This window comes from Apodemus sylvaticus, chromosome 1, assembly GCF_947179515.1.
Source record: "Apodemus sylvaticus chromosome 1, mApoSyl1.1, whole genome shotgun sequence".
NCBI lineage: Eukaryota > Metazoa > Chordata > Mammalia > Rodentia > Muridae > Apodemus > Apodemus sylvaticus.
Window position 1 is genome coordinate 8,300,570 of NC_067472.1, and position 25,583 is coordinate 8,326,152.

The 25,583-nt window shown below is 48.5% G+C and overlaps 1 protein-coding gene across 2 annotated transcripts in view; it reads left to right on the forward strand.

Moving 5' to 3' along the window:
• Nucleotides 1-4,338: 4,338 nt before the first annotated feature.
• The window catches only part of Xpnpep1 (X-prolyl aminopeptidase 1), a 48,002-nt gene continuing 26,757 nt past the window's right edge, over nucleotides 4,339-25,583 (forward strand). The window contains exons 1-3 of one of the 2 annotated variants that reach the window (XM_052183857.1): nucleotides 4,339-4,453; nucleotides 11,274-11,362; nucleotides 18,182-18,306. In XM_052183857.1, the coding sequence (XP_052039817.1) occupies nucleotides 4,422-4,453; nucleotides 11,274-11,362; nucleotides 18,182-18,306 (246 nt within the window). In that variant the 5' untranslated portion in view covers nucleotides 4,339-4,421. The remainder of the gene's footprint in view (nucleotides 4,454-11,273; nucleotides 11,363-18,181; nucleotides 18,307-25,583) is intronic. The other variant, XM_052183864.1, reaches the window with a different exon arrangement.

The following is a 25,583-nucleotide window of genomic DNA, read 5'->3' on the forward strand; positions in this document are numbered from 1 at the left end:
AACCTCTGCCTCCCGAGTGCTGGTATTAAAGGCATGTGCCACTACCACCTGATTTTTCTTGGGTTTTATTCCTTAACCCCAGTATAGGGGGAAAAAGAGGTAACAAGACAAACAACAACAAAAAGGAGAAAGAAACAAAAAGAAAAGAACAAGGAGGGAAAGTAGAAACTGTTTCAGTTTCTGCCAGCCCAAGATAAATGCTCCAAGACATTATATAGATCATTTTGCTTGTATCCTGAAGAAGCATTTACACTGTAACAGTTTGTATCTAAAGCTATGGCCACGTTATTGTGAAAATGGGATGTTGTTTTAGATAATTTTTTTCATTTATTATTTCAAAACTACTAACAAAGCTGCAATGACTCATCCATAAAATTCAAGTGTGCAAATGATTACTTAAAGGATCCAGAAGGAGCACTTTTGATTGCAAGTGACAGGAAGCCCACGCCAAAATGACTTAAGAACCAAAGGGAAATTTTGGCTGACATCTGAAAAGTGTAATGGGAGATGTGGTCCAAGGCCCAGCAGGCTCAGGGCTCAGGTGCTGTCAAGAGCACTGTTTCTCCCTTTTGCCCTTGCTTCCTTCTGCTGCCTTGGTACCACTGAAGGCTGCACGCAGACAGAGCCAGCAGCTCAGGGGCATTGCCTCTGCTGTTACTGGCAGATGAGAGTGGGTCCCATTCCACTCTTATTGTTTGAACCTTGCTGCACTGTACCGGTTTCTTAGCAATCTCTGCACCCATTATTATGGTTTTGTGTCTGGACCACACAGTCCTTTTTGGGATTCAAATATCACCTGGACCACACAGGCTGAGAACGGGGGTGGGGGGGTAGAGGGGGGCAGGAGTGACACTGAGCTCATGGATAGCTTGGTTTTCAGAAAAAATGGTGGGCGTCCAAAGCAGTAGGCTGCAAAGCACACATTTTCAGAACTTGCTTCATGTTAGTTTTCTAGAACTTTCATGCAAACTGTCACAAAGTGGTTGCTAAAAGCTCTGAAAGTGACTGTCCCAAAGTTTTGGAGTCTGGACTTGGAAGATCAAGGTATGTACGAGGTCATTTTTTATTTTTTTCCCTTGAGGGATGATCTGTTCATACTCTCTTGGCTCTGTGTGGCCCGAGGGTAACCGGTGTGCCTGGCTTGCAGGTGCATGGCTCTGCTCTCTCTCTTCACCTTCACATGCCTTTCTTCCCGTTTGCAGATTCCTTTTTTTTTTTTTTTTTTTTTTTTAAATAAGGACGTTAGTCATCTCAGAGTAGGGACCTGTCTGTTCTGAGATAATGCCATTTTAATGAATCATGTGCTCAGAAGTGGAGCCCACAAGGCAACTGCCCAAAGTCATTGAGCTCATGATAATCACTGCATCAGCAGGAGTTCCAGGTGATGCTGGGCGTGACCTTATTGGGGGAAAGAGGAAGCTTGACATGGCTACCAGGCTACCCGACCTTGCGGTGGGGGATGGGGGAGGAACCAGTGGGGGATGGAGGGATGGAGTGGGGGTGGGGAAGCAAAGGTAGGGTACAGGACTACCCTGGGCCTGTGTGCCCCAGGGCAGGAGGGGAGCAATCGGACTCCGTCAATCTCAGAATCTCAGGACAAGACCTGCCCCACCCCCATCGGCATGGCTCCGCGCCCCACAAGCAATGAACTTGACCGCTGAAAACCACAGTCTTTGCAACCAGTAAAACGAGCACAAACAGTTGCTTGGCCCATTGGGTTGTGGTGGGCTAGACAGATCGTGTCCAGTCTGCGTCAGTGTGACCATCTACAGGAGGTCTACAGAACTAGAGAAATCGCACTTAACCCTTCTTGTTCTCACCCACTGCGATGTTTTAAGAGTCTCCTCCTGGGACTTCCCGAAAGAACTTGAAGACTCTGAAGGTGGCTTTGCTGTCTTGTACACAGGGCTACCCGGTGCTTCTTTCCCTCTCCTCAAAAGCCAGTGTGACATACATTCTGAGGTGGCTCCTTTCTCCTTGGCAATTACAACTGAATTGCTTGCTGCCTTTTGGTCTCTCTTAGAACTCCGCCAGTACTGCCAGATTTCTCTCTCGTTATTCTTCTGGGCGTGGGCAGGAGCCAGTCCCTTTGTTTACAGTCTCTTTTTGGCTTCATAAGCTTGAGGAAATGAACAGACAGGCTGTATCACACATATTCTTTTCTGGCTTGTCTAGGTGCTAACCTACTGCTCCCCGGGACTTTCAGTCCTCCAGGAGAGCAGAATCCATTTGACACAAGTGTACTAGGACTTCCCCAAGGTCATCTTGGGATGAGTGGGACACAGCCTGGCTCTTAAAACAGGTGCTCACTTTCATTAAGTGCCAGGTGCTGTTCTAAGCACTAGGGACATAACAATGAACAAGAGAGCCACTGTGCCCGAGAAGTGTGCGATCTGGGGACATTTATTTCTGCAGCAAACATGTGAGGGTGCCTATCAGCTATTGCCCATTTTCAAGCAACAGAAACAAGTCCTGCGCTGACAGTGCTATAGTGTGTGTGTAGGGTATGTGTATAGTGCTATAGTATGTGTGTAGGGTATGTGTATAGTGCTATAGTATGTGTGTAGGGTATGTGTATAGTGCTATAGTATGTGTGTGTAGGGTAGGGTAGTGCTATAGTATGTGTGTAGGGTATGTGTATAGTGCTATAGTATGTGTGTAGGGTATGTATATAGTGCTATAGTGTGTGTGTAGGGTATGTGTATAGTGCTATAGTGTGTGTGTGTAGGGTATGTGTATAGTGCTATAGTGTGTGTGTAGGGTATGTGTATAGTGCTATAGTGTGTGTGTAGGGTATGTATATAGTGCTATAGTATGTGTGTAGGGTATGTGTATAGTGCTATAGTGTGTGTGTAGGGTAGCGAGACAGCGGGCAGATTATCCTCAGAAGATGAACGCCTGTGAACAACAGGAGAAGCTGTGGGAAAGGAGCAGGCTCAGGATTGGATCTGTCCAAGGGGTTTACAGCTTTAAGCAGGTTTCATTGAGGAGGTGACACTTGATGGGTCTGTGAGTGTCAAAGACAGGAAGGCCAGCTTAGGTGAAGTGACTTGTGAGCCGTGATTAAGAAGAGTTTCACCCTGAATGAAACAAGTCCTAGTTTCTTTTCTTAGTTGTTGTGATGAAACATTCCGACACAAGGAATTTGAGGGGTAAAGTGCTTCTTTGGCTTACATATCCAGGTTATAGTTCATGGAGTCCTGAAACCAGTCTTTACATCCATAGTCAAGAGGAGAGAGTAATGTATAGGGGAGAGTAATGTATTTGTTCTAGACCTCAGCTCATTTCACTTATACAGTGGCTATGGAGTGGGTCTGTCCGTTTTTTTCCTTTTTCTTAAGATTTATGTATTTTATGTATATGAGTACACGGTAGCTTTACAGATGGTTGTGAGCCACCATGTGGTTTCTGGGATTTGAACTCAAGTCCTTTGGAAGAGCAATCAGTGCTCTTAACCCCTGAGCCATCTCTCTCCAGCCCTCTGGCTGCCCCTCTTAAATAACACCATCAAGACAATCCCCACCCCCTCACCTCAGGCCCAGAGGCTTTCCTCCCAGGCGATCGATGATTCTAGAGTGGTCAAGTGGACAGCAGTAACCATCACAGGACACCGCAGGGTAGGTTTGGTCTGGCTTCTAAGCAGGCGTCACACAGGTGAGGTGGAAGTGATGCACCCCAGTCAGAGAGGTGACGTGATGGAAGTGGGTGGGGCTACGGATTTGTTTTGAAACCAGGACCAGGCGGATCTTGGGCAGATGGAGCATGGTCTGGGCAAAAGGCAGAGATTGTATCAAGATTTTTGCCCTGAGAACATGGAATAGCTACCGAGTGAGATCAGAAAGCCCTACGTGAGGAATGTTTTTGTTTGTACTTGGGGTTAGGAGCTAGGTTTGGACGCTTTAACGCCCGGTCGTTACCCAAGCGAAGTGAGCAGCAGGTTTTGAAGCTGTTTGGCCAAATTATTTGGCGGGGGCATCTCTAAGGTCTCAGCAAGTTATATCTTGATCTTGTCAGTGTCTCCAGGACCCTAACTAAAATAGGTTCTTGCAGAGCTGGCCCACGACTCTCTCGTCTTAGTTGACCTAAAAGCTGGAACAAACCTGAGAAGCATGCAGCTTCCTTAGCTGACAAAACACATCTCCTTCCTCTTAAATGGGGGAGGAAGAGAAGAACTGACTGACCGGCGCCTCTCCCAACTGGTCGCCCAGAACACCGCCCTGTCCAAGCAACAGCCCAAAGGTTTCGGAATTCTGACACCAGGCCACGCCCCCTCCGGCGAACGGGCGGGGCTTACAACGGGGCGGAGCCTCTGCGTGAGCACGCCACAGAGCGGGGCGTGGCCTGCCCGGTGCGCGCGCCTGGCCGTGGGTGATCAGCTGGTCTGCGCTCCCCTGACGTGGGCTGGGGCACGTCACCGCCGAATGGCAGCCTCCAGAAAGCCGCCGCGAGTAAGGTGAGGGTACTGTGCCGGCTGACCGGCGCCCGGCGCCCGGCGCGCGAGCTGCACACCCGGGAGGGTAGGGAAGAGAGGGCGAGGAGCGACCGGCCCGCGGCCATCCGGGATGGCCTCGGCTAGCGGGAGCTGCCCGAGCGGGAACCGGGGACCGATCTGTGCAGCCCGGCAGGACTCAGCTCGCTTCCGGCGGGGCCCCGGCCACCTCCGGGCGGCCGGAGCCCGTCCTGGGACCAGTGTGACGGAGGAACTGCCTCGCCGGTCCGGGGAAGCCGGCGATCCTTAACACCCCCGACCCCGAGGGGAGGCCATGCTTTTGCAGGAAGTTGGTCCCTCTTGGATCCACCCCGGGTACCCAGAAGTGATTGTGCCCCTGCCCTCACCCTTCCTCCACGGCGGCAATCTAAAGTTACAACCCTGATCATTCCGATGACTACTGCATTTTACCTCTTGATTCAAACTCCCCACAGAGATAGGCAGCCGTGGGGACCCTCCCCACCCAAATGGTCCCAGGGGCTGTATCAGGAAGCAGATAGGCATAACCTTCCGAAAAAAATCCACCAGGAGCCTGCTCTGGGTTCTTCTTGGACACAGGAAGTGAGAAGATATTTCTCAGACTCATGTTGAACATGTTTTAGTTTATCCCCTCTCCACCCGAACCGGGCACACTTAGTTATTTAAAGTGGGAGGTGATAAGAACACAAAACCAGAATTAAAACTCTGAGGTGATGCACAGAGAGAGGGCTTACCCATCCTCTCAGACCAGTTGAGTCTTGAATGAACACTCGAGGCACCGCAGCCGGACTTGTGAAATCCCGATCATATTTTGCTTGTTTTTGTGAGTGGACAGATCTCAGTCCACCTTGACATAGACTTGCTCTTGTCACAGCGTGCTAAGTGCAACCAAGAAGTTTATATATGCACCGTGGAGGTTGGTGTGGGCAATTGTCCATGTGGATAGACTTTCCTGGACGTTCTCTGCTGGACATAAGGTCAGGCAAGTGGATAATGATGTAATGTCAACGGTTAGGAAGCTTGAGGACCATGCCATAGCCATTACTGGATCCGTAGTGTTGGGGGTGGTACTTCAGATGGTAGGCTGAGAGAGGGAGGGTGTCTTCCGGAAGTGGTAGAATTTCAGGTCCATCCAGTGTACAGATAAGGACTCCTTTCAATTTAGAAGGTCAAACTCAACGCGTTGAAGGAGGCAGAGGAGGTGGGTGGGCGTTAGTGAAGCCAAAGATGGAAGAACCAATCCTGGCACTAGACGCGGCTTCCCTGGTTTCACTTCTAGCTCCAGTGGGTTCAGCTCTTGCTTGGGCAGACTTTTCCCTTATTGCAGGTGATGAGAGTTCTAGGCTGACAGTCACTAGAAACAGCCTGACGGCATGGCTGGAGCAGCGCTCTTAGATCTTCTCACTGAGCTGACTTGATTGTTGATGCTGTCTGAACCAGAGGAATGCATTTACCAAGCCTGCATCCGTGATGTGCATGGGTCCGTGTGCTGCAGCAGTGATAGATACTCACACCAATCCCTTGCATCGAAATGGATATGGGGATTCTCAGAGCGAGCACCATGGTGGTAGTCGTCACATCAAGAGTGGTGGGTTCTGGGTAGTGCAGGACAACGTTGCCTACGTTCCCACCCTGAGAACTGTCCCATTTATCTCATTTCACTGGATACCATTTAGCCCTTGGTTCTTATTCAGCCTCAGCTTGAGTACTAGAGATAATGTGATTCTTATTGCATACTGGGACTTAGAGTTCGGGTGCACACTAAAGTTCTGTTGTTGCTTTCTTAAAAAGAGAAAGGGAGGCAGTTGTGTAGTTTGAAGCAGTTCTGGCCATAACCACCTTATACAGAGAGGAAGCAGGGAGCTCTCTGCACAGCCCATTCCCACTTACATGGTCTGGAGGCGGTCTAGGCTTCTGAAGTTCTTGAAAGGGACAGAACACTGGGCGGGAAGGAGAGCTGGGCTCTCTATTCTGTACTCCTTTGTTAATTGAAACCTTGAAAGGCTTTGAGAGTCACCGAGGCGTATAACTGTTACTGATGCTTATGACACTTTTATCCCCAAATTCTCTTTTAGATTATTATTTGTGTATGTGTGTGCCTGCGTGAGGTTTATGTGCACCACATGCGTGCAGGAGCCCTTGGGGGTCAGAGGAAGGCTTTGGGTCACTGGAACGGAAGTTATAGCTAGTTGTGGGGGTGCTGAGAACCAATTTAGATCCTCTGCAAAGAGCAGCAAGTACTTTCCACCGCTGAGCCTTCTCTTCAGGCCCACCCCCCACTCCAATCTTGTTCCTATCGGTACTTAGTCTTCATTTCCCCCAATTCAGCATTCCCTGTGGCCCTCCGCAGCTTAAAAGTTACTTTGTCTCTATAGGTTCTCACTCTGGTCATTCATATAAATAGAATCAGACACTGTTATTGTTGTTGTTGTACACTGTTGTTGTTGTTGTTGGGGTGTGTGTGTGTGTGTGAGTTGCCTCCAGTGCCTCATGCATACTGCTTGCTAGGCAAGTGCTTTACTCCTGAACTACACCCGTAGTCTTGTGAACAAGTTTTAATGAGACTTTGTTTTCTGTTTTCTTAAGTGTATGCCTAGAAGTGGAACTGCACTGGTTGGATAACTATATTTACATTTTCAAAGGAACTGTCACATTGTTTCCCAAAGCACAGCACTGGTTTACAGGCCCACCCATGTGCAATGCCTGATCTCCCCCCCACCCCACCCCCCAGACAGGGGTTCTCTGTGTAGCCCTAGCTGTCCTGGAACTCACTCTATAGACCAGATTGGCCTTGAACTCAGAAATCCGCCTACCTCTGCCTCCCCAGTGCTGGGATTAAAGGCATGCACCATCACCGCCGGCTCTGCCTGACAGTTCTAACTTTCTGCATTCATACCCACACTGGTTATTATCTGTGGTTTCAGTTGCAGTTGTTTTCCTTTTTTTTTCTTTTTTTCTTTTTTTTGTAAAGGCTAGGTGTGGTGGTCCATGCCTTTAATCCCAGAACTCAGAATACAGAGACAGGTGGATCTCTATGAGTTCAAGATCAGACTAGTCTGCATAGTGAGTTCCAGGCCAGTTAGCTACATAGTGAAACACTGTGTCAGTCAGACAAACAAATTATATTTTGTGTGTGTGTGTGTGTGTGTGTGTGTGTGTATGTATGTATATGTGCCGTGCCTAAGTATATGTATGGGCCAGAGCCCACTGAGACCAATTGCTTTTGTAATTGCAGTTACAGGCAACTGTGAGCCTGTATGGGTGCAGGGATTGGACAAAGAGACAGGTGGATCTGAGTTCAGGACCAGATTTGTCTGCACAGGCATAGGGAGTTCCAGGCGAGTCAGCTACATAGTGAAATTTTGTCTCAGACAGACAAATTATTATTTTATGTGTCTGTGTGGGAGCCCACTGAGACCAAAACAGGGTGTTGGACCCTCTGGAACGAACCGGAGTGATAGGCAGTCGTGAGCGTCACCGCGTGTGGGGGCTGAGACTCAACCTGGTCCTGTGCAAGAGCAGAAAGTACTGTTCTTAACGGCTGAGTCATTTCCAGCCTCCCTCCGAGCACCCCTTCCTTAGCGGGTGAGAAGTCACATCCTTGGATCCTGTTTCCTTCTTTCCTTCAGTGCTGGAAGAGGAAGGAAACTCAGGGGCTCTGGCTTGCCCAGGAGAGCGTCCTGCTTTTTCCTGAGCTCCACCCGTCAGTGCTGTGCTGCAGACGAATGATGCTGAATGATACTGGACATCGCCCCCCCCCCCCACCCCCGCCCCACCCTCTGCTTGTTTTTTGAGGTAGAATTGCACACTTGAGTCTACGCTGGACCCAAATTTGTGGCAGTCCCCCTGCCTCAGCCTCCTGAGTGTCGGTACTGTGTGTGTGTGTGTGTGTGTGTGTGTGTGTGAGAGAGATAGAGAGAGAGCTACCACACGCAACAGTGTTCAGCTTCTTACAGATCTTTGACTATTTGAAGAGATGTTTGTTTATTTTTCCTATTTTCAAATTGTGGTTATCTCTGTATTGGTGAGTCAAAATGATTGGAGCCTTTTGGCTAATCTTGGTCTCTTATATTACTATATTTTAGGGTTTTTTAGGATTTGCTTGTCACTTTATGCATAGAAGCCAGCTGAAATTTTGATAATGTTCAGTGTGTGTGTGTGTGTGTGTGTGTGTGTGTAGCCCTGACTGCCCTGGAACTTGCTATATAGACAAGGTTGGTCTCTAACTCAGATTGCAGACCCCTGTGTCGGAGTGCTGAAATTAAAGGTGTGCACCATCATAACTGGCAAGAATTATCTTAATAATAAGCAAGTCTTCAAATCTGTGAACACAGGCTCTCATTCCATATATTCAGATTCTATTTAATTCACATCACAGATTTTTTGTATATTCTACAGTATTCATTTTATACCGTGTTTGTTAAGTGTATTAAGTAGTTTATTGCTTTTGATGTTATTGAACGTGGCTCTTTCTTAATTTTTTGATGTTGAGAGCAAGGCTATGGAAGTATAATTAATTCTTGTATGCCATGTCTTTGGTGAGCTCAGTTACTCTAGCTTTTTCGTGAATTCTTAAGGGTTTTGCGTACTCAAAGCAGTGCCATTGCCAGAGGATTTTGCTTGTTTTTTGTCTGGATGCATTTGTTTCCCTGTCTTGCCTCATTGCCCCAGATAGAGCCCCAGAGATGCAGCATGGAGAGCATCCTGTCTTGCTCCCCCCTTACCTAAATAGGGATTTCATTTCATAGCATTTACGTCTCACACGTTTTTGGAGTTCTACTTATTAGATTGGGAAGTAACAAAAACTACCTTTCCTTGTTTTTGGGTGTGCGAGGGCCACGTATGGAGGTCAGAGGCCAGCCTGAGGAGTCATTTCTGTCCTTCCTGTCTGTGGGCCCTGGAGTTTGAACTCTGGTCCTCAGGCTTAGCCTTAGGCTCCTGTGACCTGCTGAGTCACCTTTTCCTGAGGTAGAGAGTTCCTCTTTCTGGCCTACCTAGTGCCTTTATCATCCACGGCTGTTGCATTTGTCAAGTGATTTTTTTTCCCTTACATCTTGAGATGTTGATTTTGCTTTTTCTTGTACTGAGCTGATATCTTACATTAAATTTCCGATATTGAACCAGCCTGTGTTCTTGGGATAAAGCCTGTGTTTGCTGCTTTTTGTGCTGTTATTGTGTTTGCTGAGGTCACACGTTCTGTGACATACATACCTGGCATGTCTTGCTTTGGACACCAGCTCAAGGCCTCATTCTACCCTGGTATAGCCTTCATGGCCCTTGTATTTGCTATCCTCCTGTTCTGGAATGTTCTTCCTCTAGAATTGAACATGGCTAGTTTCTTTAATTTTTTTTTTTTTTAAAGATCTTTCTGTGCTCAAATGGCAAGTATTATCAGAAAGACCTCCCTTAGCTGCCTCCCGTGGGCCAGCCTTCCTCTTATCTTCCGGATACCCTCTCCCTAGTCCTTCCTTCTTCCCCTTCGTAGAGCTGTGCCCGCTGCTCTCTGTCCCTGTCCCGTGCCTCCCCTGCCTCCCTCCTGCCCAGACAGGGTTTCTCTGTGTAGCTCTGGCTGTCCTGGAACTCACTCTGTAGACAAGGCTGGCCTCGAACTCAGAAATCCTCCTGCTTCTGCCTCCCAAGTGCTGGGATTAAAGGTGTGTGCCACCACTGCCCCGCCACCACCATCACCAGACGCCTTATCCACCGAAGCGCCCAGGTTTTCAGCTAATCTAATACTTGAGTGAGCTTGAGAGAGCCTGCCGAGGAGACTGGCGAGCTTAGCCTGGGAAGGTCTTGGGTCCAGATGGAGGCCTTTATGCCTCGGACCCAGGGTTCTTATAGAGAGGACAAGAAATGTGTGCACATTTGCCTAAGAAATTAATGTGAAAATCGGCTAACAGTGATAGTAAGACTTGTATGAACCAGGACATAGCTTTTCATAGGTAGTTTCTATTCAAGACAAGCATATCCCTCCCTCCTCATCCCCTTCTGAGACCCGCGCTCACTTGTAGTGCATGGTGGGCTCACACTCTCCCCGCCTGCTTTCTAGGTGTGTACCACATGCCTGGCTAATGATAAACTTCCATGCCTTGAGACAGGCTCTCATGTATCCTGGACTGACCTTAAGCCAAGCAGTGGAGGATAACTTTGAACTTCAGACTCTGCCTCCCAAGTCCTGGGGTTCTGAGCATGTGCTACCTTGTCTGGTTTATGCAGTTGGTGGCGACTGGACATGGTTTCCCCAGGGCTAGGAGAGGGTTCTGTCATCTGAGTATATCCCCAACCCATGAAGATAAACTCCCAACGAGCTACCTATAGGGGAAGCAGCAGATGCAGCCAACACCAGATTTGCTATCCCGTGCAGTATCTGTAGTAAGAGTCTAAAGGGCTCTCGCTGCTGGGAGGAGAAACTGAAACCAGAATGAACGCACAGGACACGGCAGAAAAGTGTGCTAGAGCTAAGCAGAACCTTGTGTAAGTGAAATACATTGAGAACATAGTTACAGAAGATAAGTCAGTCTAGTCCTGGGGTTGGATGCCATTGAAGAGAGTTCATGAATTAAGGTAAGCTGAGGCACTCTGGCTGCTGTGGAGAGATTTGACAATGACGATCTAATGTGTCCCGAGGGGCGGTGCTCCCTGCTGTGGTGTACATGGAGTGGAGGATGGCTTATCTGAAACCTGTAGCCATCGCGATACCAGGCTGTGACTCAGGCCGGCCCTCAGCCAGGGTGCCGCCTTCCTTGACTAGCCTTGCCACGTTTCCTGGGCCGAAGTCTGCAGCACTCTGCTCTTTCTCTTCAAGGGCGCACCGCCAGGATTTTCAGCTGAGAAATTTAAGAATAATTGAGCCTAACGAGGTGACACCCTCAGGAGACCAGAGTGTGGACACAGGTAACAGTCATTTTGCTTATACATGAGGTGGAATGTCGGAAGAGTCCCGTCCCAACCTCAAACTGATTGAAGGGAGGGTGAGAGATTTGTAATTGATTGTGGGTAAGATGAGGATCTGGAAATTACAAATCATGGTATCCTCTGGGTGGTCAGTCACTGGTTTTACAAGTCACGTTTTTTTTTGAAGACAGGGTTTCTCTGTGTAGCCCTGGCTGTCCCGGAACTCACTTTGTAGACCAGGCTGGCCTCAAACTCAGAAATCCGCCTGCCTCTGCTTCCCAGAGTGCTAGGATTACAGGCGTGCACCACCACCGCCTGGTGTCACTATATTTACAAGTTAAATTACTGTACTATATTTGGTTATTGTGTATGCGTATATGAGTGTGGAGTCATGGCCCATGTATGGGGGTTGGGGACAACTTGTGGAAATTGGCTTTCTCCACCATGTGGGTTCTGGAATTCGTCAGGCTTGGTGGCAAGCAACCCCATGGCTGGGCCATTTTGCTGGCCTCAGTTTTTTTTTTTTTTCTTTCAAGCCAGAAAATTACATTTCCTTTTTTCCCCCTCCCATTTCTTGTTCTTATGAGGATGGATGATGATGAAGGTGGGGTGGAGGAGACTGTTGTTGAAATGTCTTCTGGTTCTTCTCGTATCAACCTTATCTCTCATATAGTTCCTGTTGATTATCTTAGAAATTGACTTTCAACTTTTTGTCCTCCTCTGAAGTGAGAAAATATATAACTGTGCTGTACCAATTGAGTGTGGAATTAAGGAAAGTTTTTCTTTTCTTTTCTTTTTTTCTTTTGAAAATGTCCCAGGTTCAGCCTTGTTTCTCAGAACATGTTGGTTATTCACCCAGTGAGGTTGCTAGAGAGATGACAGGAGTTCTTGGCTGCACTAGGCAGGCCTCCGTTAGCTGTGGCCGCCCGAGGAGAACTGCAGTGTGCCCTTTATCGAAGTGGCTGTGTACCCACTAAAGTACCCGTGGGAAGACTAAGCGTATTGTGTGCGATCTCACGTCTAGAAATACAGATTATCCAGCACATTCCGAGCTGTATTAGGAAGAAGAGAGGAAGGAGGGAGGCGGAAGAGGGAGAGTGGGTAAATGGCTCAAATAATTAATTTGGAGTTGGGAGAGAACTTGCAAGTGTGTGCTTCCCGGGAGCTCAGCGGGTAGCTGGTGGCTGGAGATGGGCCCAGGGACCGATTCTGCTGCTCGTGGGCTTCTTTCCTCTTCCCTCCCCTAGGGATGCTGGGAATGGCGCATGGATTAGAAGGTTGCATGGACCTGAAACTCTGGCTCGAGATGGTTTAGCTGACTTGGGCACCTCCCTAACTCCTCTCAACCCCTGTTCCTGCAAGTGGGAATAATGAAGTCTTCCTCAGAAGAATCATCCTGAGAATCAAGTATTAATGTGTGTAAAAGCCCTTGGCTGTCTCAACCACATAGGCAGAAACATGTGCTGTCGCCAGACCAGGGCATCTGGGCATACTCTAGGATGCTGAAACTGGAGGGCAGCGGCCCTCTGCTCTTACAGCACGATGGGCGGGCATCCCATCAGGTCCAGGTCCGCGTGTTTCTTGAGCATGGGTGCCACAGCTGTCACGTTTAGTGCCATCCACCCAGAGAGGGCAATGAGCCATGCCTTCGGTGTGAGCAGGGAAAAGCGTTTGTGACAATGGCTTCAGGTTTGAGAACTTGTTTCATATGCAAGAGGCTTTCTAATGAGTTATTCTCTTTAAGTCACGATTTTATAAATCCCGGAAAGTGTAGGCTCATGTTACTCCCGGCCAGCATGTAGTCCTTGGCTTTCCGCTTCCCCGCACACAGCGCAGCTCCTGGCTGCTGTTCCCTCTTCTGAAAAATGAACGGTGCGGAGTGAGGTTTTTAATAGAGCATCTTCTAAGTGTCTACGTTTTTTCTCACTGTTGTTCTGTAGCTTTTTCTGAAAAGATCTCAGACACAACACTGTGATAGTCAGCCATCTAAATGTGTGTAGTTATGCACAGATACAGAAACAGCATGATCTCTGCTTTAGGGAAAAGCAGGATACGTACCTGTTACGCCATTACATTTCTTCTTTAGTTTATTCTGTGTTTATTCTAATAGTTGCAGATACTCATAAAAATGCTTATTATATAAAGGGTACTCTTGTTAGTAATGGGTATCCTCATAGAATAATTAGTTTTCCTTCCCTCCCCCTTCTACCCTGGCCCTGGGATGCATAGTTTTGCTGGTTTTGACCTTGAATGTCAAGTCTTCAGTCATCAGTCACCCTCGTAGACTGTGTTTTTCATGGCCATGACTACTCAACCATCCTTCCTCTTGTACTTAATCTCAGTGGTAGTCCATGGGGGAGCGGCTTCTAGTTCTACAAGCCCTTGACTTCAGCCACTGAGATCCCCATATTTACTGTTGCCCCCACCACTTTTTTTTTTTTTGGATTTGGATTTTTCGAGACAGGGTTTCTCCATATATCCTTGGCTGTCCTGGAACTCACTTGGTAGACCAGGCTGGCCTCGAACTCAGAAATCCTCCTGCCTCTGCCTCCCAGAGTGCTGGGATTACAGGCGTGGGCCACCATTGCCTTATCATTATCTGTTGGTTGTACTTTAGGGAGTTTTTTCCTCATGTTCAAGGATACAAAAGACAAAGAACTTGCTACATTTTATCCAGAACCAGCAAGAGGAGCCTGACGGCTAAGCAGACAGGAAGGGAACGTGGAGAAGTGCTGGGGGCAGAGGATCCGGTGGACCGGATGGATGCTCATGGTTGTAAGAAAGCCTGGCATGCCAATCAAAGAGAGGGACTCAGTGACGAGGCAGAAAATTGATGAAGGCCAGGGTGTGGCCATGAGGAGACAGTGAGGAGGAGGCCAAAGATGACTTTGGTCAAACCCACTTGGCCTTGACCATTTTCAGTTCTTGGCTGAGATGTAGGTGCTTGCAGTTGGCTATGTTAATTTTGTCTGTGAGGTTAGCAAATGCTATCGTTGATGCATTTGATTCTGTATGGTAAGCACCCTGTTGGTGCCAACAAAATCCTTCAGTTGCAATGTACCTAAATTAGAAGCCAAAATCTGTCAGGAAATGGGTGATCTTGAAAGAGAGTATGGTGGGCTCTGCCAGATATTTGCCTTTTTAAATTTCATATGCCAGGCTGCACTCCAGGCCAATTGAGTCAGAAGTTCCCCCACTGGAGTCTGCAGTTCAAGAGACTGCTGTGAGAATGTTAACCCAGGCCTCCTGTAGTCCTCACTGCTCAGGAAGCTGCAGTAGGGGGAGCTCTTGAGTTCAGGAGGGCCGGACTAGCTGAGGCGAGAGGGGCCCCTGACCACTGTGGGACGGGCTTTGATTAGAAGCATAACAGATCTGTTCAGAAACTCAGGAGAGTGTCCCAGTCAGGTTTTCAGGTGCTGGTGTTCACCTGAGTTCACTTTGGGTCTGTGGAGGTGTTAACGTACGAATGAGGGGGGGTGTTGGTTTTTCAGGGGAGTGGAGCAGGGCTATGTATTGAACGGAGTGACTTGTGGGCCAGGCAGGTGCTTAATACTGAGCTACACCCGCAGTTTTAAGACTCATTCATAGCAGTCCAAGTACTTTTTGTGTTTGTATGTGTAGTACTAGAGCCTAGTGCACACTGGGCGAGCCCCTACCCTGAGCCATCTCCACAGCCTTCTTTTTTTTACTCTGAAGTAGGGCATCAGTGATTTGTCCACACTGGCCAGGCACCTGTGGTTCCTTCACTTTATTCTCCTAAGTAGTGTCTTTAGAGCAGATATTTTGGCTGTCTCTGAGACATGAGGGGATCTGGGTTATGAGATGGGAGAACAGGGAAGAAGGATGCCCCTCTGAAGGCAGGAGGCAGAAGCAGCTGCACTGTAAGGAACAAGGACATGGTCAGGTGACAGATGGGATAGTTTCCAGTGATCCTTCCTCTAGTTGTTCTGCCCAGAGACTCCTCAGAGTTGGAAGTCCAGCTGGTGAGGTTGTCCTTGTGCTGACGATGCTCTGGTGTGGTTTCGGTGAGTCATATAACCAGTGTGAGGTGCACTGCAGGGACATCTATTGAGGACATCACAAGGACTGAGGTATGAAAACCCAGGTGCTGGTGCAGAGAAGCAGACACAAGGTACACCGTGGGTAAGCTGCGGCAGTCAGGTGGGCAGTCACATTCCCTGGTCTTTACCCAGATATGTTGACATGCACACAAAGGCCATGCCTGCACATGACTGTTATGGCAGCTTCGTTCCTAGTTACCCAAACTTGGAAGCACCCACATGTCTTTCAGCAGCTGAAGGAATAGATAAGCGTCAGTACAGGTAGTTATTGGAGTATCATTCAAGACTAAAAAGAGTTGAGCTATCGCACTCTGAGAAGACATGGGCAACTCTTACCCTCATCTTGGTAAGTGAGAGAAGCTATTCTGAAAAGGCTGTGTATGATTCTGATTGAATGACATTCTGGGAAAAGCTGACTAAGGAAATGGTAAGGAAAGGCAGAGACTGCCAGGGCCCGGGGGTGGGGGGTGGGATGGGGTGCAGAGGGGGAGTGAGGGTAGGGTAGCTGATGATTTGGGGGGTCAGCGAAAATACTGTATGCTCAGACATGGTGGCACATTCCTGCGATTGTGGGCTTGAGGCCAGCCTGACTTATGGTAAGTTCTAGACCAGCCTGGGGCTGTGTGGGAACAGCGCACTTTGGTTGTGAACCCCGAGCTCCTCCCAAAGGTAAAATGTCTATTGAAGAGTGTATCGGAGGGCTGGTGAGGCAGCTCGCAGGTAAAGGTGCTCAAGGCCAAGTCTGACAACTTATATTGGATCCCTGGGACCCACGTTGTGGAGAGAGAACCGATCCTTCAGGTCCTGACTTCCACATGTATGTGCATAAATGCGCACTCAGACAAACAAGGGTAACTTAGAAGTGAAAAGAAACTCTCTCAGCTGGGACGGCGGTGCACGTAGTGTCCAGGACTCTGGAGGCCGAGTGAGCCATTCCAGGGGAGACCCTGTCTCCAGCAACAACAGCAACACAGCAAGGATTCCCCCAAATAGACAGCCCTTCTTTAACCACGCCCATTGTCTGCTTGGACCTCTAGCATTCCGGTCATAAAAGGCCTGAGTGCTGACCGCAGCGCAGAGCTGGCCTTTTGTGAAGTCATTGGTCAGGTTGCCATAGGACTGTGTCTAAAGGCTTATCGATTGGATAACGTCAGTGTCTGTTGTGTCAAGGTCTTTTTGAAGAATCTGAAGAAGCAGCGGCTGGAGAGATAGCGTAATGGTTAGGAACTTGGGCTCACAGCCGGCTTTAAGTCCAATTCCAGGAGATCTGATACCATTTGGCCTCCAAGAACACCAGGCATGCACATATTGCACATACGTACATACATACACACATACACACATGCATGCATGCATGCATATATACAAGCAATGTAGGTAAAACATTCATATAAATAAATCTAAAAGATTGACAGTGTCATCCATTTATAAAATTAGTTTCAGGCATTTCAGCCCATCACTCTCAGCCCCCACTTTCTCAGTGAAGGCTTTCTTCATTAAGTTATCTCCTGTCCTCACACCTTCTTTCTCTGTGCTACGTATAAACCCATTTAGGTTAAGAGTTGCTTGCACAAGTGTGGGTGAGATATTATCTGTTGAAGCATAGGCAACTATCAATGGCTACATCACTGAAGAAAGTTCCAACCCCCGCCCCAGACACCAGCTGCCAGAAGGCTCTCAGGAGGTGGGCAGGCCTTACCCATGCTGCCCTGTCGGCAGGCCCAGTCTTGTGCAGGTCTTGTGAGGTTAGCCGGGGCTACAATGAGATCGTGAGTGTCTGGTTATGCCGTGTTACACATCTCTCCATCCTCTGGCTTTTAGAGTCTGTAGGTCCCCCCCTCTTCTGTGATGTTGCCTGAGCTCTGGAATGGGTCCATGCAGGGCTGAGGACTTAACAGTCATTTGGCACTTTGGTATCTCTGAGCAAACCATGAGAAGCAAGGCAGTAGGCAGCATCCTCCGGGGCCTCTGCATGAGCTCCTGTCCAGGTTCCTGCCCAGTTTGAGTCCCTGCTCTGACTTGCTTCAGTGATGTACTGTGAGGTGGAACTCTAAGCTGAAATAAACCTTCTCTACCCCCAAAAAGGTTGCTTTTGGACATGGTGTTTTATCACAGCAATAGAAACCTACCATTAAGAGATCCCCAAAGTAACCACATGGACTATTGCAATTCTGGAAACTTCATGTCCATTTTAGAATGCAATTTTAAAGTAAAATAATCTACATATGCTATTTCAAAATATGTTTTTAATTACCCATGAAGCCTAGACATCTTTCCAGTATACAGACACACATACACCTATGTGATACTTTCCTAGGCCCATATAATTTTTAGTGGCTGTTTAGTGTTATAGTTATGCATTAGGATGTATTTAACTAATAGTGTATCCCTTTATTTCTTCCGCAGCTGTAAACAAAGGTTGATACTTATATTTCCTTACACCTGTTTAATTTTCTCCTCAGAGTAATGTCCTAGAAGTGAAAGATTATTGGGAAATGAGTCTTAGTGGCAAAAGTTTTCTTGCCACCTAACAGGTGTTTAGAAGTTTGCGTTTCAAAACTGTAACACGCACCAGTGTCTGGCTGCTTCGGGCGGGGCTGGAGGTGGAGTGGCTGCTTCGGGCGGGGCTGGAGGTGGAGTGGCCAGTCTGAGGAGGAAGCTGGAGGAATGTGAAGGCTCCCTTCTTTAGCTTGCCGTGGCCCTGTAGTTGCTGAATTGCGGGGCCAGGCTGTTTTCCTAACAAGCTCTCATGTTGCAGACCACAGGATGGCTCCGAAGGTGACTTCAGAGCTGCTCCGGCAGCTTCGACAAGCTATGAGGAACTCCGAGTACGTGGCAGAGCCCATCCAGGCCTATATCATCCCGTCAGGAGATGCCCACCAGGTACCGTGTGCTTTCACTTCCTTATCTCTTACTTTCTAGATAATAGACTGAGCCTCCTCCCAGGTCCAGAGTCCCAGATGAGGCTGTGATTGGTGTGAACACCCTTGGTCTTCCCTCCCTCCATCATGTGGAATAAACAATGGGGTGGAGTCTCCCCTGAGGGAGTGGCTGTGAGGGGCGGCGATCGGCCTCTACTGTGGCCATAGATGTGTTCAGAGGTACTCCTGTGTCTTGTCAGATGTCCTACAAATGTGCGTTTTGTGATCTAAACACTGTAGTGAGCTGTAGTTAAGAACATACCTGGAGCCGGGCGGTGGTGGCGCACGCCAGAGGCAGGCAGATTTCTGAGTCGAGGCCAGCCTGGTCTACAGAGTGAGTTCCAGGACAGCCAGGACTACACAGAGAAACCCTATCTCAAAAAAACCAAATCCAAAAAAAAAAGAACATATCTGGTAGTCTGCCAGCATAATCCATTAGAATGTGCAGTACCGGAATGTTAGCAACACACTCATACACACACACACACACACACACACACAGACATACACACACACACACACACACACAGACATACACACACACACACACAGTTACACAACAGCTTTTCAGGACAGGTTTCACTCCGAAAAGCAGATGAAAACTCCCCCTATCAAGAGGCCCTTTAGCCCCTCCTCTCTGCTCCTGTAAACCGCCATTGTACGTTGGGTTCTGAGAGCTTGAGCACTTTAGGGGCCTCACATGGCCAGAACCCTGTGTGACGTTTGCTTTGCCTAAGACAGCGTCCTCCGGGCTGCACAGGACAGGAGCTGACAGGCTTGGGTGATAAGGGTCCCCCCCCCCCCAGATGACCCCTCCTTCTTTTCTTTTTTCATTTGCCCTCCTCCCGGTCCATCCCCTCTCTACTTTATTTGTGAACCTTTACCTCTGAAGGCGGCCTAGTGCAGAAGGGTGTGAGCCTTCCTGCACCCCAGTCAGATCGACGCGCCTGCCGCCTGCCTCCCACCGTGTGCAGCCGCATGTCTGTGCCTTTGCGTTTCTGCTCCTTTAGCCACACTCTGTGCTATCTGTGTGTTCATGGGTAGAGAACATTCTCGTAGCCAAGCCAAGCCAGGTTTATCTTGATGTTCTTAGTCCTGGGTGCTGTTCATGAGATGCTTTTCTCCCCCCTTTTTATCACAAAGGGAAATTATGTGTTCCGTTGAATTTTAAATGCTTCGCCTCTGACTTTAGGTGTGGCCTAACGAACCCTTCTGGACTGGCTGGTGTAGGCTAATCAGTCCTTCAGCTCTAAGGATCCTGGAAGGTCTCTGTAGGACTTTTTTTTCTCAATTAGGACGCTGAATCTGGAACTCCAGGAAAACACATTATTTAGCTCAGGCTTGTTCAGGCAGGCATGGTGGAAGTCACTGTCGAGACGTCACAAATCTACATATACTTACATTCCTTTATTTTTTTACTGAGACCTAGGCACCCACTGCATGGTACCTGGTCTGTGCACACAGTGGGGAGACTGAGTATTGTTTGTTTGTTTGCTCTGTCTGCCTGCCTGCTCAGGGGCTGATACAGGACAAATGCAGAGGCTGGTAGCTCCCATGTGGGCCAAAGACCGGGGATGCCAGACTAGCCTGTCTAACCAGCTGCACAGTTGTTAAGAATCTGAGTCTCAGCTTCCCTGGGGAGTCACAGGGCTGCTGTCAGCCAATGCAGAGGCAGGTCTGCCCCTGGGTGTCCCTGCAGGAGCTGTTGTCCCTGTAGGAGCTGCTGCCTCTGGGTGTCCCAGCAGGAGCTGCCTTTATTGTTACTGTCACTTTTATAGAAGCTAACAAGAGTCCCCTTAGCATAAAAACCTGGACAAGCCACAAACAGATGTGAAGACACAAAGCCTGCGCGCACGTGTGTCAGGAAGGGCTCAGCCAGCACCCCCAGGAGGAACGCGTGAGGTGTGTGCAGCCTGCAATCTGGAGCCACACTGTAAGATAGTAAAATAATTAAGTTATTCATGCCAGGGTATCAGAGGAAATGATCATTTTCACATATTAGTATAAAGAGTATAGATTACTTCTTATAGGAAGCATTCATATGTGGTAGTTTGTATTAATAAAGCACCTTAGTTTGAATATGTTTTCGAGTATTTGGTCTGTATTTACCTTTCATTAAATTGATAGTTAACAGGGCTGGAGAGATGGCTCAGCAGTTAAGAGCACTGACTGCTCTTCCAGAGGTCCTGAGTTCAAATCCCAGCAACCACTTGGTAGCTCACAACCATCTGTAATGGGAGCTGATGCCCTCTTCTGGTCAGTCTGAAGACAGCAACAGTGTACTCATATACATAAATAATATTTTTCTTTTTTTCTTTTCTTTTTTTGTTTTTGATTTGGTTTTTTTCGAGACAGGGTTTCTCTGTATAGCACTGGCTGTCCTGGAACTCACTCTGTAGACCAGGCTGGCCTCGAACTCAGAAATCCGCCTGCCTCTGCCTCCCAGAGTGCTGGGATTATAGGGGTGCGCCACCATTGCCCAGCTAAATTTTTTTTTTTAATTTATAGTTGACAAAGTAGACTCCCATATCCATGTTGTTCAAAGCATACTTAAGAGTTTTCTACTAATCCAATCTGTGTATCTGTTTTAAAATTACATTGCTATTGATTAAAATGAGATAAAACTAAATACTCACAGTTTCAGTCTAATAAGAAAGTAACGTAATAATGAACTACTTTTCAAGTGTTCAGGGCCACATGTGGTGAGACTCTTGTCATTACAGTGTTGGTTTGTGTAAGTACAGGGTGCATTCCTAGCTGAGAGAGATTTCTAAGACCGCAGGATTAAGGAAGGCTTCCTCAAAGAAGTGCATTTAATTGGACTATGGGTGGTTAGAATTTGGATGTGTGGAGAATGCTGGGGAAGGAGAGACAGGGACAGACATAGAAAGCGCGCATGGATACGTTCGGGGGCGGGGTGGGGGGAGACAGACAGAGATATTCATGGAAAGCACTGCATGGACACATTTAGTCAAGGCCATCTATCCTGTCCGTCATGCGTGTCCATAACCTTGACCCCACAGTCAGGAGGTTTTGAGACTCTCTTAGAGCCCAAACTTGGTGTCATAGTGGAGGATGGCTTTGGAAGCCCACTCCTCCTGCCGGCTAGGGTTGCAGGGTACTGCCCTGCCTGGCTGAGTTGAGGTATGGTTAGCAGTATGACCAGGAGGGGCCTTCTTGAGTATGGCTTAGAGGAGGAAGACGTGGAGTGGGGACGCCTGTTTGTCGATGGCCAGGCCAGGCCAGGCCAGGCCAGGCCACGAATCTAGGCGAAAGGTTCTGAAATTGAGCGTTGGTCGTGGTGGAGAACAGAGACTGGGAGAGAAACAGCAGGCCGTGCTCTAAGTGTGGGCCAGGCAGGCAGAGGAGACCACAGGTGTGCTCCACGCGGGATGCGTGATGGCAGCAGCAGAAGCGGGTTTCTTGTTTCAGTTTCTGTGGAGAGGCACTGCATAGCTGGGGTCACCCCCTTAAGTGGGGCCTTGTGTCCTTGGCCGGCTCTGGGAACGGGGAGGGAGTGCTCCTTTGTGTGTGACTTGTTCAGCGGCCTCCTCAGCAATAGAGAGGCTCTGTTCTCTGTGACTCTCATCCTGATCGGTTCACTTCTGCCTGATTCAAGGTCAGTGGAATTCCTCCTAGGGGTGGAGAACGGAGGGTGAAGAGAACTGAAGGGGAAATCTTGAATTCTGTCCTTTGTGCACTTTCCAAATACAAGCACACCCACACTGTTCCTCAGTGGAGAAGAACCAGACGAACCTCAAGCGCACGGTTATGCAAGGACCTGGCACTTGAGTGGTCAGGCAGATAGATCCTGGGATTTCTTGGAATCAACAGCTTCCAGCCAGGACAGCCACGGGGTGGGGCCAGGGCTTTCTTTCAGAAATCCTATCTTTCTTCTTATCTGAAAGGCCCCTAGTTCTGTTCTTTGATTTGGCTTAGTCAAAGGGTCACATTTTGTCATAGTGAATTTGTTACTATGAGTCTTTGGCGGTATGTGGTTCTCTTTCTAGAAGACACGAATCAGATTTTCCTAAATTGTACTTTTCTCCATACCTCCTGAAGTCGGCCTCCTGTTTTGTTTTGTTTCTTAAACTTAACCCTGGGACAGATTAGTGCTTTTAACCACTGGCTCATTACAGCCAACGCCTGTGATGGTAATGCATCGTAAAGCCTCCGGGGCCTGGTCCTGTGAGGTCGGAGGTCTCCATCCTGTAGTTCAGAGTTCCTGTTGATGAGGGACTTGACCTGGGCTCCTTTGTCTACAGTCCCACCTTTCTAGCTAGCAAAGGGAGAAATTACTGAGAGAATATATTTACATTTAACTTTTTTAAAAATATATTGTTGGTTTTCGATCCATGTAGTTATCAAAGTGATTTTTATTTAAAGATTTTTTTTTTCCCGAGACAGGGTTTCTCTGTGTAGCCCTGGCTGTCCTGGAACTCACTCTGTAGACCAGGCTGACCTCGAACTTAGAAATCTGCCTGCCTCTGCCTCCCAGAGTGCTGGGATTGCAGGCATGCGCCACCACGCCCAGCTTTATTTAAAGGTTTATTTATTATATGTAAGTACACTGTAGCTGTCTTCAGACACCCCAGAAGAGGGGGACAGATCTCATTACAGATGGTTGTGAGCTACCATGTGGTTGCTGGGATTTGAACTCAGGACCTTCGGAAGAACAGTTGGTGCTCTTAAACGCTGAGCCATCTCTCCAGCCCTACATTTAACTCTTGACCCAGCCCTTCCCTTCCCATCATGTGACCTACCTAGAAGCCATGGGACCTGGGGGTGTCTGGTAGCCCCTACGCTGTGGCAGGAGTGTTTGTTGTCGGGAAGCTGCACACTTTCCTCACAAACATTGTACGTTGACGCTGTTCCGTTTAGGAGAAGAGGTGAACAGCCCGGGCATTGCTCCGTGTTTGGGTGTAATGGAGGAGTTTAGGTCTCTGTTCAGCATCTACATGTGATATTTTCATAACACAGATAGATAGATATCCAACCATTCGGTTTTATAATGTTGAGAGCTTCATGTGTGTGAAGCATGTACTTGGCTTACAGGAACAGAGGATCAGGGAGAGGAAACCATGCTCCCAGAGCGGACTCTTAATAAGTTAGTCTTGGTTGTGGTGTTGGGCGTTTGTCGTCTCTGTCCTATTCCCAGACATGTGGCCGGCCACGTGACAGCTCTACAGTCTTAGCACTAGTTACCCCCGACCCTCAGCCTCAGTGTTCTCTAGAACAGGGTAGAGTGCAAGCTTTTTGGGTAATGTTTGGACCTCTGTTTCTTCAGACTGTTCTCAGAATTCTCTGCTGCTGCCCCTGTTGTCAGGCCCATTGACTAGCAGCTCAGATGGTGTGTCTTGCCTCTGGCCTTCCCTAGCCTTCTCCTGTTGAGTGAAATATTTTAAAAGCTAGTGCTGGTACATTCTCTCCTGCACTTGTGCCTCTAACTCTCTGCCCTGGTGGCTGGCCGGCCATATACTGTAGAGTCGTGGAGATTCACTGGCCCCGAGCTCCTGAACCGTCTCCACCCAGCTTGCTAGGTTCCCAGTGGAGGAGGGTCGCTACCACACCAACCCTGTGCTTCAAATTGCCCAGCAGCTTTTGTGGAGCATCTCAGGCAAACCCATGCTTGGCCGCCATACCTTTCTTGAACCCAGAAAATCCGCAGTGTGAAGGAAAACACAACACAAATTAGTTCAGCAACAATGGTAACTCAATCTCTGGGGGCAACACCTAAAACCTGATCTTGTAAGCCTTACTAAAATCTGATCCCTGCGGTGGCGGATCCTTGCAGATCAACCATGATACCAGGAAACTCCAGCAGCTACATCTGTCCAGGTTCCCAAAGGGAAGTAACTCTCTCCCGCTTCCTCTCTTCCTTCGTCCAACCCGGAAGTCCCGCCTACTCACCCAGGGATTGGCTCCTTCATTCATTAGGGGATTGGGTCACAGGACAGCACCAGGCCCATCCACAGTGGTCCCCTTTCTCTGGAGAGTCCTCTTGCTCCTCATCTGTCCATGGTGGCCCAGGTTAGACCTCCAAGTGCGGCCACACTTCAGGGCCGGGTATGAGCTGGTGCTCAGCACTGAAAAGGAGCAGCACTCGCTCCTCTGCGTTAGGCAGCGAGCCAGACTCAGGGAACCTGATCAGGCCTCTCAGTGTAAGCATCGCCTTCTCCCCATTTCACAGATGAGCAAGGTGAACCCAGCTAGTGAGCTGAGTGCTGGACGTGGTAACAGGCTTGGGTCATAAATCGTGTTATTATTGAAGGCTGTGGACTCTGGGCCATACTTCATGTTCCTTGTTCCTTCTGAGTTTATAATCCATTCTTATGTTAAATTTTCATAAACAGTTTAAAACTGTGAGTTGCCTGGCCACATAGGCAAGGGTGAGGAAGTTAGGTAGGCCCGAGTTCACATTTTTTCCTCCACTGTTTGTTGTTGTGGAACCTTGGATGGAAGGAAGTAACTGATTCTGTGAGCTTCAGTTTTGTTTTCCCATCTGTGGCTGGGGGAGGTGATTACTTCTAGACCTCGTGATATTAGAACTGGAAGAAATTAATACAGTCATTGGCAGCAAATAGGAACTGGGCCCAGTACCTCAGCCAGTGTTATCTGTCAGCATCCCGAGATTGACAGAGGCGGGAGGCCTGAGAGCTGGCGTGGGCCGGAAGCTCTGTCAGCCGGTGTTGGAACTGGGTTTCCAGAGATGACTGGGGTTCCTTTCGTAGTTCATGCGCGTGCTTGATTTACATTGCTTGAGTCAGACACCAACATTTTAAAAACCTGGTGGTTTCTCACAAACACAGGCATCTATTTCTAGCTCCGAGTACTGAAGGCTGGCCCAGCTAGGTGGGAATGGGATCGAGGAACAGCTGCTCTCTTTCTGTCGGGCCTTGTCCCTTTGTCCTACCTGCTGGCCTCCTGCTGTGCTGCCAGGTGGCTCGAAGCCTGAGCTTCAGATGGTGAGTCCCTTCAGCCCCTTTGCTGTTCCTGTCACAGCTATGACAGACACCTCAGACAGGAGACTTGTTCCCTCACAGGTCAGAGGTCCCCAGGTCTGTGGGGGGCCGCAGGGCTTCTTTACTTCTGGAGGCTTCAGGGAGTACCCACTTTCTTGGTTTTAGCTCCGACTGTTTCCTTCCTTCCTTTTCATAGAAGGGGGGAGGTTCCCTGGGCAGCGGGGAGAGGCCCTTTATTTATTCTGCACAATTTGGTTGGGAACCCACTACGTGGCAC